The following is a 19,802-nucleotide window of genomic DNA, read 5'->3' as shown; positions in this document are numbered from 1 at the left end:
GTATCACAGTCCACCAGGTGTTTGGACTGGGGTTTTTGAGTGCTCACTAGTTCAAACTCTATCCAGGAGTTTAAGAACTGGTGAAATATGTTCATATAACATTGGATGTTCCTGTAGTGTTCACTGCAGTTGTTCAACTGTTGTCTCTACCTATGCTGAATATACCTAAGATATTTCTTAAGGGCTGTGGGGATTGCATCAAAATCACTAATGACAATAGAGGTGGTGATTGTTTTTTTCCCCCCCCAAAGGCACTATATTTCAATTTCCAGGTCTTTATATTTTACCATCTTTTCCCATTGTGTCTCATGATTTTCACCCAGGAGGGTAGAATTATTTTTTATTACTATTTTGAAGAATATCTATATACCATCTTTTAGCAAAGAAGTTTACAAAGCAGTTTACTTAGCAAAATAGATAAACAATTGACTCTCTTTTCTAAAAAGCTTCACAGTCTGAAAAGGTACAGAAGCGATACCAGCCCATAACTCTAGAAAAGATGCTATGCCAGGATAAATAGGGATAGTTGCTCTCCTCTTGCTAAACAAGAGAGGACAACCACTTGAAAAAGTGCCTTTTTGCCCAGTTAGAAGGGCAGGCTAATTGCCAAATAGTCAGTTCTAGTTTGGATTCAGCTGTGACTGACGTTGTTCCCGTGTGGTCCTTCAAGCCAACCAAGATTCAGTTCCCTACACTGCATAGCAGAACTGATTCAGTTTGGGTTCACATGGCAAAAAGTATTATTCATATTAAAATGCTCTCAATTTATATGTCACTTTTCAACTATATAGTTCCCAAAGTTGGCATATAACAGGTGTGGTCAAGTCCTTTTGAGCCACATGCAGTTCTTTTTACATATAATGTGCAGCTCTCAGAAATATGTTGGTTGAGCTCCTTTTTGCAAGACAATATTATTGAAGATAAAGAAGAAATTTTCAAGCTTTATAATTATTTCCTGGGAGCAGGGCAAGCAGGGGGCAGTTTCCAGTGCAGCCTGAAGGAAGGGAACAAATGTTTCCCTACCTCCAGGAAGCCACCATGACTGCCCCACTACCATACTATTGGCATGGCTGCATCGGTGCTGGAAAGTTGGATAGGATTGGCTCTGATGTCTTGCTTCCAGTTCAGCTGTATTATAACTATCCAGGGTAGGCTTCTTTGTACTTTCCTCTGATAAGTATTACTGGCATCTTGTGACAAAATGGTCTAGACAGAAAATTCATATGATTGGTATGGCTACATAGGCCATATGGTTCCTATTGCCCACTGATGTCTAGGTAACTTCCTGCAACAATCACAGTGAAAACATTATCAGTTAAAAACACTGAATGATCTGCAAAATCATAATGAAAACTTAACTGAGACTACTGTTCTGTATCATTACCTGAAGTCTTTAAACATGCCCCCTTTGAAGAGCAAAGCTCGTATATCATGTACACTATTACCTCATTTATCTTCTGCTTGAATACATATCAGTAGGCAGGGATCTGAAGCTTTGATGATATTGCTAAATTACCTAGAGCCCAATCCTATGCATGTCTACTCACAATTCCTCCTATATTTGATGGGGCTTCTTCTTAGGAAAGTGTGAATGGGATTGCAGCCCAACAGGATCTATGTTAGTCTGTATGGAAAGTTGATATGTGATTGCTTACTGTGAGTTTATATGCTGAAAAACTCTTCTGAATTAAGAGAATCCTTTAAAGTGGGCTTGTCTTTTAAAATTGACATTCGACAGTCCTAATGCTCACAGGTTTCTTCAAAGTATCTTGCATCTGGAAGAATCTTCATGTGGTAAATTACTGGGAACATGGGGCAAACCAACAACATTCTGTTTTTATGACAGTTGAGAAATGAGCACTCCCTAATTACTGTTTTTTGCATGGCCGAGAGGCTTGCGTTCTTTTATTGATATTTTGAAGATTTAGCCCCATGGACTGCTCAGCTGTTGTCACTGAAGAATGACAACTGTAAACACCAAAATACACTTAGGGATTGCTATTGAGTTAGCCCAGGAGACAATGCACATTTTCAAATTGCATTGAGAGGCTGCTAGCCTAGTCAAGATAAGACCTCAACTCCTTAGGGAATGACTGGGCTTTTAGAAGGAGCATAAAGAAAACTATAGATTCACTTTTTCATTTCCACTGAAAAATTTCTGCTAAGGGCTCAGCAGAGAGCAAAGGATACAATAGCCATTTAAATGTGGCCATTTAAAGCCAAATGTAAAAAAAAAATCTCTTCCTTATGGCCAGGTGCCATGAGATGCTGTACATGCATGGCAGCTCATAGAACTAGGTGAACGGATCTTGGTGTTGATTTGAGAACACAGGTTATGTGTTGCCACAAACCCATTTGGAACAATGGCATCATCATGGATTGGAAGTAAAGGGGACAGCCACTGCCAGTTTGGATGTCATCACTGCAAACTAAATGGTGGTTGGCAACCTTCAGTCTCGAAAGACTATGGTATAAGCCTACAGCACCTGGTATTCCCAGGCGGTCTCCCTTCCAAGTACTAACCAGGCCTGACCCTGCTTAGCTTCTAAGATCAGACAAGACTGGGCATGTGCAGGGTAACAGTTGCTGCCACTGTTACCCTGCACATGCCCGATCTCATCTGATCTTGGAAGCTAAGCAGGGTCAGGCCTGGTTAGTACTTGGATGGGAGACCACCTGGGAATACTGGGTGCTGTAGGCTTATACCATAGTCTTTCGAGACTGAAGGTTGCCAACCATGGACTGCAAACTATGGTTAATGAAAACAAGGAAGTGGGGATGGTGCCCAGTCAGACGGGGGAGCAGGAAGCACACAAGCCCACAGAAATGTTCTTGAAACCAGGACTTGGCATTACATCTGAGTTGAGCTGATTTGTTTGTATGTAGGTCAGTATGAGTTGGGGAAGTCTGAGATTTGAGGCTTGCCTGGATTGATTTTTGCCAGCATCAGCTGGTCAGTTCAGCCGAGAATCCATGAGTTGGGTGTATTAATGGTAATGGATGGTTGTAGAGATTTGGCATGTGGGAATGTATCAGTAGTGGTGAGGGAGGACAACAACAAGGGAGTCTGAGAAGGATACCGTTCAGAATTGTAAATATTTGAACAGTTACAGTGGTGTCCCCAAGGCACTTATATAATGTGAATTAAAACTTTAACCAGTGGATCGATTGACTAAAAGCAATGTGTTTCACATAACAGCTGTCCCTCCAAGTAGAAGGTGGATCAGGACGAGGGAGGAAGGAACACATTCCCTGAATTGGAAGAGGAGAAACATTTTCTACGGTTGACCTAGTTGGGCTCTGACCCAGAAAATGGGAACTTCCAGAAGAAGGAGCAGATCCCCATGCTGGTCCTAGGACAGACTGAAACCAAGGAAAGTCAGTAGCACTTGCAGAAGGCACCACACCTAAGGAGACTGCAAGATTAAGGGACCTGGCAACTGCTGGCTTCATTCCCAAAACAGCTCTGTAAGGACCATTCCATAGCCTGAGTCTGCACACCATTTAGCCCAATGCTATGGTTCCTGGCACCCATAGCTCCAGCAGCACCAACATGCTGACTGCCAGATCCTGTGGGAGCTGGGATACTACCGCGGAGGTCTTCTTGGGCTGTTTGTCCCCCAGGTAGACAGCAGCCAGCAGCAATTGGTCTCCTTGGCTCTGCACCCGCGTTTGAGTGGGCATAGAACCAAGGAGACCGTGTCGGGCTGCCTGGGTCAGGGGGGAGAATAGGATACAGTGTCAGAGCCTGCTGCCGTCTCTGCCTTCTCCTGGGCCTGATCTTCCCCTCCCTCCATTCCATTCTGCCCACTCCCCGCCTCCTTCCACCCCAAAATACTCATTGGCTGGTGCTGGAAGAGTGCCAGTTGGATGTCCACTGGGTGTCCTACTGGCGCTGGTCCAGTACCAGCGCTCCCTCCTCCCAGTGCTGTAAGTGCATTTTATGGCACATTTACAACACCTAGTGCCAGTTCTGGAGCTCGTAGGGCTGGAGCTCAGCACCGGTGCTGAAGGCCCATAGGATTGGGCCCCAAGTCCCATAGTTGTTTCCTGACCTGGACAATTTCCCTGCTGTCTCAAGCCCTCTCAGCTGGAAATTGCCCCTGATGTCTCAGCTCCCCACCACCACCATTGCTGGGACAAGAGATTGAGCCAAACCACCCAAGGCTGGTGGAAACAAGACAGGCAGAACTCGACTGAAGACGAGATGCTGTATTCAATTTGGGGACAATGAGGGCAGGTTCTGAACTGAAACTGCATGGAATGTTTTCACTGCATTGAGATTATTTGTAAAATGTGGGACTACACAAATCTATTAAATAAATAAATTTAACCATAGGACTGATAGTGCTTCTCTTTCATCTTCCTCCAGTTATCAAATCTGACAGGCATTTAATACGATACGTTTGGCGAAGATATTCTTATTACAGTAGCTAGGGAAAGCAATTTGTAGCTAATGATGCCAGGTCAGATCCTGCGTTGGAGCTATTGTATTCATCCCCTGGCAGCCCTGTGAGTGGCGCACCATCAACAGAACCATTTTAAGGAGGTGCTGCAGCCGAGACTCACTTGCTTGAACATGCAGGACAATTCTGAAACACTGCCCATCCCTCCTGTGAGTCAGAGGTCATTTTGATGACTCCATGATGAAAGCTGCCAACCAGGAGAAGATGTTTATCTCAATGAGTGACATCCAAAGGTCTTGCTCAGAGAGCACAAATGATAAGTCATATAGCAACTGACAGTGGGAAGAGAGTCAAGGCTATTAACACACACTGTAAATAACTAGATTCTTGTCCAGATCAATTTCATCTAAGGCAGGGAATGTTCAACGTAGTGCAGATATCACATGGGGGGGGGGAAGGTTAACATGTCCTGTAAGTTCTAATCCAATGGAGCAAGTAGCAATGGACATTAATTTTCAGAGGAGAGACTAAAATACCATAGGAGGGCATTGGGCTTCTTAGCAGAACATAACTCTCTAATTTTCACTTGGCAAAGAAATAAATGCAGGATTGCCTTGAAACATTGTTTTTTATTCTGGTTCTGCTCTCACCACCACTAACAAAGATTGAAATAATTACGCAGTAGGGTATCCTTCCGAGAATCATTTACTGTGGCTAAATTAGACTTTAACAGGCTTTTACTTGGTCTTTCATTTATATTGTCTTTCACAGAGCACAATCAGATCAGAATGAAGTTGTGTTAATTGTTCTATCGCTGATGAACCATGACAAAGCAATATTAAATCACAGCAGTGGAATTGATCACACACACAGTTAAATTAATTAAAATTCCATATAATGCATGATCAAACATTCCAAAATAACATAAAAGGGGAAAGCTTCCTAACCTCTAAATATGTAATCTCCCTTACAGGAAATAATCTTTTGAATGAACTGTTACTAGATTATTACTTCAGACAGTGCAAAGTGAGTTTGTTCTAAATCATTCTTTCTCATGACGTTTAAGAACACAGTAATTCCATTTTATGAATTGCAGACCAGGAGAGCCCCCAATTCTTTCTTCCTAATATAATCATACAGAGATCATGATAATAGAGATAATATGGACAGATGTTTTGCATCTAATGAGTCAAAGATACAGAACCTTTCCTTATAAGAAATGTTAAAATATTGTTTGCAATGAGAGGAAAGAATTAAAGCCCAATCTTGAGCTTGGTGCACTGGCTTACCGCTGGTGCGCACTGTCACAAATGTGCCTTATGGCATGTTTGCAGGCCCTAGCGCTGGTGCTCGACCGATGCTAGCCCAGCATCGGCTGGCACTTGGCTAGCGCTGGTGGAGTATCCCAGATCTGCTGCTTGGCAGTTGTGCGGACGTCCGAGCAGTGGAGAAGTAGGTGGGGGCGTGGGCGGGAGGAGGCATTCTGGAGAGGGGGAAGGCGGTGGGAGGGTGGGAAGAGGGCAGGGAGGAGGTATTCCTGGGGGAGGGAGCAGGGCCGGAGGGAGGCAGGAGGCTCACTGCCCAACATGGAGGTCTTGATTCTACATCGACCTTTGGATGTAGACCTGTTCAACCTCCTGGCTTGCCTGTTCCAGCACAAGATAGGATTGTGCCTTATTTGTCAGATTCTAACCATTTTTGTCTGGAATTAAAAGTTCTATTGATGTTTGCATGCCTCACTTCTTCCTTATAAGTGTGTTTAAGACTGTAGTGTTATTTTCCATAGGTTTATAGAGTTTATATATAAAGGAACAATAGGTCTGTGCTGCTATAAATCCAAGAATCTAAAAGCCAATATTCGAGTATTATTCCTGAAAACATTGCTTTTCTAGTGCCCCCTTCTGTAATTTTTCAATTAGAAGTCATAGGCTGCAAAAGAAACGTAATATATCCAAAAACTAGTTCTCATAAAAAAGTGGAATTAGTATTAGGTCAGCCAAATGAAATCATGAGACATTTATTTTGGATCATTTTTGGTTCCTGAATATTAAGACACCCCCATATTTCTGTCTCATAAAGGAGCTGAGACTGAGCATTAATTTTCAACCCTTGAAGTGAGAGAGCAATTAAACAGTCAGGTTGTCTGACTGGTGGCTGCAGTTCCTTGGACTTGTGTTGTTCTTGTCCCACCGTTCTTTCCTATAAAATATAGACTTCCTCAGGCACAAGCAGCCTTCCTAGCCTTGCTGTAGTAATTCCTTTCTCTCCACCTGCATAAACTTCTTGTTTCTGTTAGAAGAATTTTCTGTTTAATGAAACATTTCCTGTGTAACATTTACGACCACATAGTACAATCCTCTACTTCTGGTCACCTATGGCTGTCCTCAGATCCACACCAGCTCTTTTGTTGGCATAAGTCTGCAGAGATGGGGTGCACGTCAGGATGTAAAAAGGGGAGTAGCACCCTGGCTCATGCTACTGCTGCCACATTCCACCCCTTCAGCCCCCTCCCCACCCCCCAACCCCCCACAGCCTGCCCCCACTGCCACTTTCCCTGCTCTTGTACTGGCTGGGTCTGTTGAAAGCTGGTGCACAGAGCTGTTGGCTGTTTGCACCGGGAGCTCCAATATAATCAAAATAATATAATCCAATATAATATGATTATATTGCCATTTATAGTGGCACTACCCCAATTATGACAGTGGAATGCAGGTTCCACCATCATAAAGAGCTCATAGGATTGGACCATAAGTCCCATTAATAGATCTGAGTAAACATGCTGTAAAATGTACATGAGATCTACGCTAATGATCAACAGAATGTGTGGACTCTGAGAATGGAGAGAGAACATGTTATTCCACTCCTCCTCAACAGACCCCACATACAGTCAGGCCCCCAGTCCTGTTCAACTTTCCAGCATGAGTGCAGGTCTGAGAAGGCCTCCATTACTATCCCCCCACCACAGGATGCAACACCACATTAGCTTGGTGGCATCAGTGTTTAAAATTTAGATAGAATTGGCCGCTCAGTGTAATATATGCATAGGGCTAAGACTGCAATATCTGAGGACAGTCCAGGTTCCATACAAATAAACCCATGCAATAGGACAGAAGAACTTCGATCACATATGAAGCTGCCTTATACTGAATGAAACCATTTGTCCATCTTGCAAAGCAGCACTTTACTAAGGTTTCAGACAGGAGGTTTTTCCAGCCCTTCCTGAAGATGCCAGGGGTTGGATCTCAAAGCACGAGATTTATCACTGAGCTAGGACCCTCTCTAATCAGAATATTAAGAGATTTGTTTCTGAAACAATGCATGACTTGGGTATTTATACCCTGTGCCTATCCACCTACAGGAGGTGGATTGTGGTTCAGAATAATTTAATTCTAATGAATTATCCCCTTGCTTTTAATATTTCATCTCCTTTTCGCTAATTAACTTGCTTGAACTAACTCTTTTTTTAAAAAAAAAGAAAAAAAGAAAAGGAACAAAAAGAAAAGGAACCTGGCATTTTACTGAGCACTTCATTCTGATTCATGCCCACCAATGAATGCTTATCAGTGTCACTTTGACAGGGTGAAAATGAAATTAAAGTTTCAGTAACAGACTCTTTTGTGAGAATACTAATATCATCATTATTAATTATTTCTGCCAGAGTGACTTCATTAACTGAGCAGTGTACATAACTCAAAATGAGACACAGACCTTGCCCTCAGGAAATTGAAACTAGAGGACAAGACACACAACAAAAGGGTGGGAAAAGATAGTGGGTTAGAGGAAGAGAACAATTTAACAAGATCAACATGCAAGGGAGGTGGGTAAAAGGCATTTGCAGCCAGTTGAGATCAGGCTGGTTTTCTTTTGCTGGTGTCCTAGCTGGCATGGTGGTGATTACCCAGTGGCCCTCTGGCTGGCGTCAAGGGCCAGAGTGACTTTTGCCTTGCTTCTGCATTCCCGAGGCAACAGATGTCGAAGCAGAGTTATTTCCAGTAGGATTGGGGAAAGTGAGTGCCCCATAGCTGCTTTCATGTCCATGTGAATCCACCTTATACAGTAGCCCCCCCCCCATATCTGTGGGTACTGTATCCGTGGTTTCACTTATCTGTGGTTCATAATTTCCCCTCTCCTTTGCGACGCTAGCAGGAAGCAGGTTGGAGGACTGCAAACAACTCGATTCTAACAGGAAGTGGACAGCATAGGAGACAAAGAGACACAAGAGACAGCAGGAGAGCTGCAAATAGACACAGATAAGTCATTTGCACAATGGAGGGGAATTTGTGAACTGCTTCTGTTAGCATCCTGCCTCAGAATGCCTTGCAGTGCCATAGTAAGTAAAGGGTTTGCTGCTCTCTGTGGTTTTGGGTATCAGAGGTTGCAGTGGGAACGTATCCTCTGCAGGTATGGGGGGATGACAACTAATGTACTGAGAAAAATACTGGCTTGAGGCTTTCAGATAAGTGTGATTTTGTATATGTTAACCCAGGTGAATTGAAGGTAATGAAGGTTTATGTTGTTTCTAAATTCCATGCAACAGCATCAGGAACAGCCTTGTTGGTGTGGAAGCACTGACTTTAAAGGTTCCAGAAATTTCAGCTAGTCCTGAATGTGGTAGATGAAGTATTTTCAGACATTTGTCAGGAGGAATACAGTACACCAGTGCTCTGTGTTCCTGAGTGGAGTTCAAGGCATTGGTTATTACCAACAAAGTCCTATGTGATTCAGGTCCTGGCTACCTGAAGGACCACATTCTCCCTGTCCTCACATCATCTGTCAATCTGAACTCTACTCTGCCTCCACTGGCTACTGAAGTATAGCAGGTGGAGATGCGGGGACAGGATCTTTTTGGTAGCAACTTCTCAGCTATGGAATTTCCTCCTCATGAAGCCCAGCTGGCTCCTATACTGCCCACTTTTAAGAGGACAGTGAAGATGTTGTTTGGCATCCCTTTGATTTTGGAAAGCATAATCCCTCGGATGTGCTTGGATTTTCACTTTTGCTTATACTGTTTGCTGGTTTCAGTTTTGATATATTTTATCTGGTTTGTTTATCCTGTTTGTTTCAGCGTTTTATGTAGCTGCTGCATTGTTTTTTCCTGAAATTATAAATCATAAATCCTTTATTGGAGTAGAAAGACAGCCTATAAACTTGTAAAATATGTAAATAAATACGGGACTGTTGGATATATTTTTGAAAAATAACTTCCACTAGCAGAATTGAGGCACATCAGTAGGGAAACACTGCATGAGTAATTCAAGTCTGAAGCTGTGGCTAAACGATTTCCAGGATTCTTTCAATCTGACCCAGTTCCCCAGCTCTAAAGTCACTTAAATAACAATGGGGTTTTAATGGCTTTGTTTTATAACTCACATGGGGATAAATCAGTACTAAATCACAGAGGTACTTTAAGTTGGCAAATGAGTGTTTTATTAATAACACAGGGCTCACAATGCATAAAACGCTAGAATTTAAAACCTGTTGAGAGGTTTACATAAGCTTTACAGATGTTTTCCAATCATCCCCACTTGTTGTGAACAAAGTATATATGTGCAGCTGCATATTGGCTGCTGACAAGCAAGAGGGGTTTGTCATCAAAACAGGTCAAAACAGCAGGTGCTTGCAGCATATGCTCAACAACGGTGGGCTTTTTAGGCGGTTGCTAACAATATTCTTGTCCTTACGTGCAACACAAATGGCTATGTTACATTAAAAGATGGGATTTTGAGTTTAGGAGTCTTTGCAATTGCTTTTGCAGTCATAAACACTTAAGAGTGTTTCTGGTGTGCTCCCTGGGGCGTTTGGTGGGTCGCTGTGAGATACAGGAAGCTGGACTAGATGGGCCTGTGGCCTGATCCAGTGGGGCTGTTCTTAGGTTCTAAGAGAGCGTGTACCATGAAACTGTCACAATGACAGGCTGTGGCTACAGTACCATCAGCAGATGCCATCGTTGGGGGCAGCTGTTCCAAAAAATAGCTCAGATCTCTGGGACTCAACCGGCTGCTTGGGCACTAACATACTCAACCCACTCACTCCACTCCTGACTGTTTATCCTCTTTATACCTGCTTGGGGCTAAAAGCCCTAGACTGGTGTGGCTTATGGATGCGACAGGCTATCTGCAGCATGACAGGCAATGGTATTGACATTCCTTTCTGCCACCTGGACTTTTGGGGGAGTGGGATTCTAACTCAATATCCCAGCACATGCTCTGCAAGCAGGAGGTCCCCGTTTCTATCCTTGGTATCTCTAGGCAGAGCTACAGAAGAGTCCAGTCCTAAACACTGGAAAGCTGCTGCCAAGCAGTGAAGACAAAACTAAGCAATACAAACCTGCAGCCTGACTCCATATAAGGCAGCCCTCTTATATTCCTGTTTTTGCTCCAGTGTGGCTTTTAGTACCATCCACTGTGCACAAAAAGCTGCAGGCTTCACTGAGTCCCAGTCATCTCCCTTGCCACAGATAGGGCTCTCTGAAGCTGCTTGAGTACCTTCCAGTGCTGGATGCATTTTGATAGTGGAAACATTTTACTTCTCCTATTGGGGAAATGAAAGCTGTTTAAAATGGCCCAGAGGAAATGGTTTAATGTATTTCTATTCATTCTGAAATTTTTCTCCTACCAAGCAGCCCATGAAGGCCCCCATGAAGGTTAATGATGATATTTGCTCACCTCTTCATGCTGTACCCTTTCCTTAAGGATGATGCAAATTATGTTTAGAGGACAGGATAACAAGGCAAAGTTTTTCTTTGCAACATGCTGCGGCACAAATCTTTTTTCTTTTTTCCTTTTTTTTTAAAACAAAAAACAGATTGTAACAAGCATTACTGTTAGCTCCTCAAGGTTAGCTAAGCATTATCTGTTGTCACTGACATTAGGAAAAATTATAGGTGGCATAAAAGCAGCTTTGCAAATGCTAAACCTAGGAAATTAACCTTTGATTTTGCATGACAGCTCAGTGAGTTTATTTGTCCTTTCCTGACAGTTAACCCTCCCTCCTACACCCTGCCTAGGATTTCTTATGTCTTCATTTGCAAGCTTCACTGGAGCAAGGTTGTTATGCCAACACAGGAGATGTACTTTTAAATGACTATTTTACTGGCTTTTGGTAGTCTGTATACATTACATTTAAAATTGTTTGAATAGCAGGCAGCAAAGAGTAGTCACAGTTTCTTATTCCATAGTATTCATGAATCCTGAGATATGGTTTTGCAAAACAGGAGATTAGAAAAATAAAAATTAAAAAGGGGAAAACCACAATCTAATAATATAATTATTAGGACTACGCTGTAATGGCAAAGACATAAATCTGAAGCAGGCTCTTTCATTAAGAGAGATGTTAAGCTAAGCAGAATGTTCTGGATAGGATCTCAATTTTCACCAAGCTTTCTGGAAGGGAGCCATAATAATGGCTTCTCCTCCATTTTTAGAAATGGGTTTTATGTAGTCTAGTAGTTACACTGTTCTGGCTCCTGCGCTAATTGAACCATGTAGGCCCTTGTCAGGCACAGAAGACAGAATCAATGCTTCCTACGCATTTGTATGTGTTAATTGCTTTCAGGATTCTGTGGTGCAGTGATTCAAACATACATGCTTGCCTTGAGAATGTGTGTATTGTACCCTCAGCCTCTTGGATGTCCTTCAGTTATATTTTCCCAACCTTCTTTGGCCATTGTTAGTCACAGAAGTTTTATTTAGATCCTTGAAAACAGATTTGTCACAATGAATTTGTCGTAAATCTCACCTTCAGGAAACATCCACAAGCAAAAGACCTTTCATTAAATTGTCAGACTTGAGATATTGAAAGATTTTGTGTAGATCTTTGTGAATTAACAAAGTGGTTCATCCTTCATGACGGAGCATTTGAATGGAAAGAAAATCATACTTGGTGAACTTATTTGAAGGTTTAGGCAGTTGAAGGCTACTGTTACCCAAAATTGATTTTTAAAAACTTATTTTTCAATTTTTTGTTTTATTTATTCATTCATATCTAGATGGAAGATTGTTAGTCACTTTGGGACTAGCTAAAGGATAAAACAACAACAACAATTTACAATACAATCAACTTCAACAATTTAAAACAGCAACAAGAGATAGAAAAACAATTTTAAATTAATAATATGGTCATCAGATTTCTCCTCAGACTTTAATCCAAGGCGGTTTACATAGCAGGCTATTCTAAACCCCTGTAGGGATTTTAAAAATTAAATAGTCCAACAAGAAGCTGACGGAACATACCAAGATCCAGGTCTACAGAGCTTGTGTCCTGAGTGCACTTCTGTACTGCAGCGAGTCATGGACTCTTCGCTCAAAACAGGAGAGGAAACTGAACACTTTCCACATGCGCTGCCTCCGACGCATCCTCGGCATCACCTGGCAGGACACAGTTCCAAACAACACAGTCCTGGAACGAGCTGGAATCCCTAGTAGACATGCACTGCTGAAACAGAGACGCCTGCATTGACTTGGTAATGTCCTGAGAATGGATGATGGCTTGATCCCAAAGGATCTCCTCTATGGAGAACTTGTGCAAGGAAAGCGCCCTACAGGTAGACCACAGCTGCGATACAAGGACATCTGCAAGAGGGATCTGAAGGCCTTAGAAATGGACCTCAACAGGTGGGAAACCCTGGCCTCTGAGCAGCCCACTTGGAGGCAGGCTGTGCAGCATGGCCTTTCCCAGTTTGGAGAGACACTTGGCCAACAGACTGAGGCAAAGAGGCAAAGAAGGAAGGCCCATAACCAGGGAGACAGACCAGGGACAGACTGCACTTGCTCCCAGTGTGGAAGGGATTGTCACCCCCAAATTGGCCTTTTCAGCCACACTAGACGCTGTTCCAGAACCACCATTCAGAGTGTGATACCATAGTCTTTCGAGACTGAAGGTTGCCAACTCAGTTCTAATCTTTCATAGAACTCATTCCAGCTGGATTCCTACCCGGCCTGGCCTCTTTCTGTCTGCTTCGCCTCCCACGCTCCACTTGACAGCAACTCCTCTCTGCCACTGAGGGTCAGCTCATCAGTATATCAGCGTGTTGTCAGTTCTCAGATACTTCCAGTTGTTTTGAACTGGCACCCTCAGATCTTCAGGCATACAAGGCGACAGCTCTACCAACTGAGTCAGACCTCCTGCCTGCAATTATGCAAATAGGATAAGCTATATCAGTCATGCAGTTGAATATGGACATAATACTTTGCATGATCAACAGTGAGTTGCAAAATAAAAAAGAGCTAGGCATATATAACCTTATCTATAGTTTAGTAGCAATAGTGCATGGGTGAGTGTGGACCCAAATCAGTGGCCATTTACAAAGTTTGCCAAATGGATTTGAAGAGGAAAAAGTTTTGCAAATAAAAGGGGCAAGTGTCTAGTGCAGTGGTTTTCAAACAGTTTAGCACTGGAACCCACATTTTAGAATGACTGTCGGTACCCACCAGAAGTGATGTAATGGCTGGAAGTGACATCATCAAGCCCTATTGACTGTCATTGTTAAAGGCATATACATAGTAGCCTGTTCCAAGTACAGATTATTATTAATTATTAACTGTATTTATATACCGCTTTTCAACTAAAAGTTCACAAAGCGGTTTACAGAGAAAAATCAAATCTGTAATATTTCCCCAAATGCTGTCACATAACATGGTAGCATCAAGTCTAATATATTAAAAATAAAATCAAGTCTAAAATATTAAAATATATTAAAAAATAACATTGAAATGAATGGAAACCCACCTGAAATTGGCTCACAACCCACCTAGTGGGTCCCAACTCATAGTTTGAGAAACACTGGCCTAGTGGATAAGGCACAAGATTGAAACTTGATTAATTTTTGTGGAATTATTACACCTGAGCAAGGGATTTGCCCCTCTGTTTTCTGCTTTCAGTCTAGTCAGCACAGGAATACTGTATTTTCAAGACATTCTCTATGTGTGCTGTTACCATGTTACCAGGGGCTGGAATTCATCACACACCAACTTCCACATGCTCCGGAAGACTTTGAGCTTGTGTTTCCTCAAACAGCAGCCCTCCCACCCCACATAACAAATCTCTTCAGGCACAGAAGATGCTTCCGAAGCAGTTTGTGTTACGGCAGTGATCTGATCCCATTTGACATGCCTACAATATATTTGAAATGTTTCCCAGTTTTCATAATCAAGTAGACTCCTCCAGTTTCCATTTGGAGTAACCACTGGAGAGAAAGAAGATGGGATTTAACTTGCAATCGTTGTAATTGCCCTTATAAAAAGCAGTTAAACGTTCTAAGGACACACACAAAAATGGTTGAGCAGCAGGAAAAACAGCTGGGGGATAGTTTAAGTACTGCTTCCTTCATGCTTCTGTGCTCTAAATCAACTTTTCTTAAAGCTGCTTTTCAGTAGGAGGAGGAGCCATTGGGTTTTGAGATATACATTTACATGTAACATGTATGTCCAACACTAATCACTACACCGCACCTGAATCTGTTAGGGTGCAGATAATATGGATGGAAGAAACACTGGCAGTCTCTCAGCTACATCTTTGCCTAAACATGGGCATACCCATCCTTAAGCTACTGTAGCCCTGAGTAGAGAACATTTTCTAGGCATAGTTAGAATCACGCTGCTGGGTTTGTTCCTTCAGTCTCCATGTCTGTGAAGTTCAAATTCCACAGGGACTTATACATGTACATCCCAATGCATGTGCTCTGAATGCATACTCCGTATTTTGAAAAAATGAAGGATACAGTTTGAAAGTACAAAGCCTATACATGCTAAGGTGTGCACACATGTATAGATGGGACCCTGAACACATGGAGGCAGAGCACAAAGAGTCTAATCTGCTCTCATGTTGAAAATGTCACCAGTGCACCATTTTAAGACATTATGTCATTGTAACAGCAGCGCTGGCTCTCAGTAAGAAATGATTGGACCAAATGCAGAGATGTGACTGAAGCTGTCAAAATTTCACCAGTCCCCTCAGGTCAAGCCACCAATGTCCGAAAAGTTATGCAGAGAAAATACCTTTTGTTTTTATTGTGGCGCCTGCTGGAGCAATGCTTTGATTCCAGAAGGTGTTGCGTGCTGAGGGAGGAGTCAATCAAAAGCTCTTTTCTTCCTCCCTCTTGCCCTTCTCCATGTCTCCACCTAGTCACAACAAAAAGGGACACAAACCGTGCTTATGCTGTGCATTAATATGGAGAAGCACCTCTGGTTTTGTCCAGAAGAGGGAGCCAGGCCCACACTATACTCTGTTTAGCGTGAAGTTAGTGAACAATGAATTGCAATGAGTGAAAGTGGTTATGTGTAGCGTGTTGGGGAGGGGGGGGAGAGTGGGGACGAAGGAAACCAGCAGCAAAAAGATGAGGTGAGTGTTATTCTTTCAGCGGGGAGCCTGTACCACTAGTGCCCTGCAACAGCCATACTGTCGGATAAATGACTTCTCTGTGTTGGTAAGTTCATGCCATAGGGTAAAACCACATCTCAGACCTTGATGTCAGCATGAATTGGGCACTTTTTGTTTGTGGAAGTTGGGGGTTCATGGCTAGGTGATGGAGTTCCTTTCAGCCGTATGTGTTGGTTTATTTTTTTTTTAACAAACTGCAGCTTAGGAGAGTTGGAATGCTTAGATTTTTTTTTCCTGTGGGTGTTTCAGGTTTCAGAGCATATTTCTACATACATGTGATTATCCACCGTCACACGTAAGTGCATGTGTATGCCGAATAGTATCGCTGAACAAATGCCTCCTGGGTTTCTCCGGTGTGTACTTTTACGGACCATTTCAAAATAACACATTTGTTTCCATTTACTGTCTGAATAGTTTGACATCCTGATGATTTGGTGAGAGAGTGCTATATGACAAGCTCAAAATTGGGTGGTTAATTTTTCAATTGGTGTCTGCCTGGAACTTTCCATACACAGTATATATTTATCTGCTATAATGGAGTAAGAAAGAGGCTTTCTGTTCAGTGCTTCTCCATGGGCAAGTTGCTTGGATTTTAAGGTCAGGTAATTTTCAAATTACTCCTTTTTAATGTTACTGTCTCATGCTTGGATTTCACTCCTCTGTGATTTAGGGAAGCAACCCCAAGCAGACAGAGGTTTTCAAGCAAGGTGATGTTGCTATCTACTTGCCCAGGCAGGAGGAAGCCTGTGCGATCAGAGACCCTGGGGTGGCAAGAAGAAAAGAGAGTGCCTGGGATCAAAGATGTCAATTCAAGGGCAGAGAACAGGAGACCCTGAAAAAGCTGCTGTACCTGGGCACTTCTAAAGAGAGAGGGACTCAGACCTAATCTCTGGTGTGTAGCAACAAAGAGCTATAGTTGGCAAGTGGATCTGAGAGCCATGGAAAAGTGGTTTGACAGCAAAGGACCAAAGCTAACTTTGTAGTGCACTCGTCTTTTACATAGTATAGCCATTGGCTAGGAAACTATATCAAGGGCCAAAGGGATCTGTACTCAGGTCTGTTTCCTACTCCCTTCCTTCCTCCCTTCAATGAAGATTAAAAGGCAATATAAGCCTCTCCAAGATTGTTGCCAGAGAGTTAGAAATTTTGTGCCTTCGATTGAGAAGATTTCATCCTGATGTGCCACTTCCACAGGATGTACAAAGCGTGACTTGGGTGATGAGCATTCAGACAAGACTGACTTGATGCACAGAGTTTGCACGTGAATCATAAGGTATGGCTGGAATCAAAGGAGCTTGCCCATGCCTTGTCCTTAGAAGGTGAACTTGAATGCCGAGATCTTGAAAGTTACCTCTAGTGGTTTTTGCTGAAAAATTCACACCTGCTAAACCACACACCTGCCTCCCATTCATGTGATCAGAAAATTATACCTGATGCAATGCAGCCTGCCTGCTGCTGTGATTGTATCTTTTTGCTTTGCTATGCAATTGAAATTCTATATGATAAAGTGGAGGAGAAAGGTTCTTCCCCAACAAGAAGAGAATACCAAAAAGAAAAAAGGTAGGACTGAATTTCTTCTTTTAAGAAAGCATAATGATCCCTTATCTATTTAATGTCTAAAGATGTACATTTATTTTCTTTGCCTCTAGGACTGTGAATCTTAAACAATGTGGAACAAAATGAGGAGTTGATTCCTGAGGCTACCTATAAAGAGAACTGACATTTTAATTTCATAGCAGAATGGTACGAAGGCCGTTCTGCCAATTAGAGGGATGGAAAATTAAATTAGAAACAAAAGCACCTAATGCATTACGCTTCAATAGACCCGAAGGGCTAGTTAAATGGACACTGGATAAACTGAATCAATAGCCTATTTAAGTGAGAATACATGTAAGCTGCAAAGTGTTTGTGCCCCTGGTCTGCTGACTTTATTTGTACAGAACTCTCTGAGGATTTTCTCTGCTGGTTTGTTCCTGTTAGAAAATTCTATGAAAGTAAAAAAAAAGATTGCTGGATAAAAAGATAATGACTGTGATAGGCAGCCTCAGCTACTTCTTGCCACAGAATGCCTGATGTTTCTTAATGAGATTCCTAAGGATGATGGGATTCTTCCCAAGGGCAAAGAGACTATAGCACCAGCCTTCGGGCTCTGCCTGGTAGTGAGTAATTAACGGACACCTGATGTCTATTTTGAAAGCTCTGCAAGGACATGAGCTGATGTCATCACCAACCCCACGATATGATCTCGCCTCAGGAGAAAATATGACTTGGAACAACACCACTATGGACGGGGAAGGGTTGCTTGTGAAAAGGGATTCCTGCTTCCGAATCCTCACTGGCTGCTTCCTCTCCCTGCTAATTCTGTCCACACTGCTAGGGAATACGTTGGTCTGTGCAGCTGTGATTAGGTTTCGTCATCTGAGGTCCAAGGTGACCAACTTCTTTGTGATCTCTTTGGCTGTCTCAGACCTTTTAGTGGCAGTCTTGGTCATGCCCTGGAAAGCGGTGGCAGAGATAGCCGGATTCTGGCCTTTTGGATCATTCTGTAACATCTGGGTAGCCTTCGATATCATGTGTTCCACAGCCTCAATCTTGAATCTGTGTGTCATCAGTGTGGACAGATATTGGGCCATCTCCAGTCCGTTTAGATATGAAAGGAAAATGACCCCCAGGGCAGCCTTCATCATGATCAGTGTGGCATGGACCTTGTCTGTGTTGATTTCCTTTATCCCTGTGCAACTGAACTGGCACAAGGCTAAAACCACCAGCTTTTTAGACCTCAATGCCAGTTTTCAAGGTGTAGCCATGGACAACTGTGATTCCAGTTTAAACAGGATGTATGCCATCTCTTCCTCTCTCATTAGCTTTTACATCCCAGTGGCCATCATGATAGTAACCTATACACGGATATACAGGATTGCTCAGAAACAGATAAGACGCATTTCGGCCTTGGAAAGAGCAGCAGTGCACGCTAAGAACTGCCAAACCACCACTGGCAATGGAAATAGCCTGGATTGTCAGCAGTCCGAAAGTTCCTTCAAAATGTCCTTCAAAAGAGAAACAAAAGTTTTAAAGACTTTGTCAGTGATCATGGGTGTCTTTGTATGCTGCTGGCTACCCTTTTTCATACTGAACTGCATGGTGCCCTTCTGTGAAACTAGTATACCATCCAGGGGAGCAGAACCTTTTTGTATTAGTTCGACCACTTTTGATGTTTTCGTTTGGTTTGGATGGGCCAATTCATCGCTGAACCCCATCATTTATGCCTTTAATGCAGATTTCCGCAAGGCATTTTCAACTCTCTTGGGATGCTACAGACTCTGTCCTGCTACCAGCAATCCTATAGAGACAGTTAGTATCAACAACAATGGAGGCATAGCCTTTTCCAGTCAGCTTGAACCCAGAGGATCCAGTCCCAAAGAGTGTAATTTGGTTTATCTGATCCCACATGCTGTTATGTGCCCAGAAGATGATGACATTATGAGAAAAGAAGAGGAGGGGGAACTATCTAAAACTTTGGAGAAAGTGTCTCCAGCCCTATCAGGCATCTTGGATTTTGAAGCAGATGTGTCTTTGGAAAAGATAAATCCCATCACACAAAACGGCCAGCATAAAACCTGAGGTGTAACGTTAGCCCATCAAGATGTAATAGTCCAAGACAAATATTCAAGGTTTTCTTTTTTTGTAAGAAAGTGTACTATTGTGAGAGTTAAAGCCATCACACAAAAGTCCAGAGCTCAATCAGCTACTGTTGGACAGAAGCATAAAATCTGAAAAACAAAGAATTCTGACTTGCATATGTCGTACTTAGGATTGTTCTGTGTTGCTCTTCCTGAGTGGAAATGGATCTAAAATGTAGATTCAGAGCAGCTGCAAGGGGGTGGGGGGAGAGCCAGCTTGATAAATATTTGCAGAAGCTGAACTGGGAGAAGCAAATACACTTTACTGTATGAATCAAATGTATTAAACTAAATATGAGGTTCTCGTTTGACATGCATAGTTGTTCATGGGTGTTTATAG

At 42.6% G+C, this 19,802-nt stretch overlaps 1 protein-coding gene and 1 pseudogene across 1 annotated transcript; both read left to right on the top strand.

The window, feature by feature from the left end:
• Positions 1-2,581: 2,581 nt before the first annotated feature.
• On the top strand, positions 2,582-2,701 carry LOC136643442 (5S ribosomal RNA; annotated as a pseudogene).
• Positions 2,702-18,044: 15,343 nt separating this feature from the next.
• Positions 18,045-19,403, top strand: DRD1 (dopamine receptor D1). Its single transcript, XM_066616947.1, has one exon. The coding sequence runs from the start codon at positions 18,045-18,047 to the stop codon at positions 19,401-19,403; it is 1,359 nt and encodes a 452-aa protein (XP_066473044.1).
• The last annotated feature ends 399 nt before the right edge of the window (positions 19,404-19,802 follow it).

The sequence above is a fragment of the Tiliqua scincoides genome, chromosome 2 (assembly GCF_035046505.1).
Source record: "Tiliqua scincoides isolate rTilSci1 chromosome 2, rTilSci1.hap2, whole genome shotgun sequence".
Lineage (NCBI taxonomy): Eukaryota > Metazoa > Chordata > Lepidosauria > Squamata > Scincidae > Tiliqua > Tiliqua scincoides.
This window is presented reverse-complemented; position numbering and strand designations above follow the sequence as displayed.

What these genes read in the sequence shown, in the direction of transcription:
- DRD1 (XM_066616947.1), top strand. Translation starts at nt 18,045, where the DNA reads ATGACTTGGAACAACACCACTATGGACGGGGAAGGGTTGCTTGTGAAA.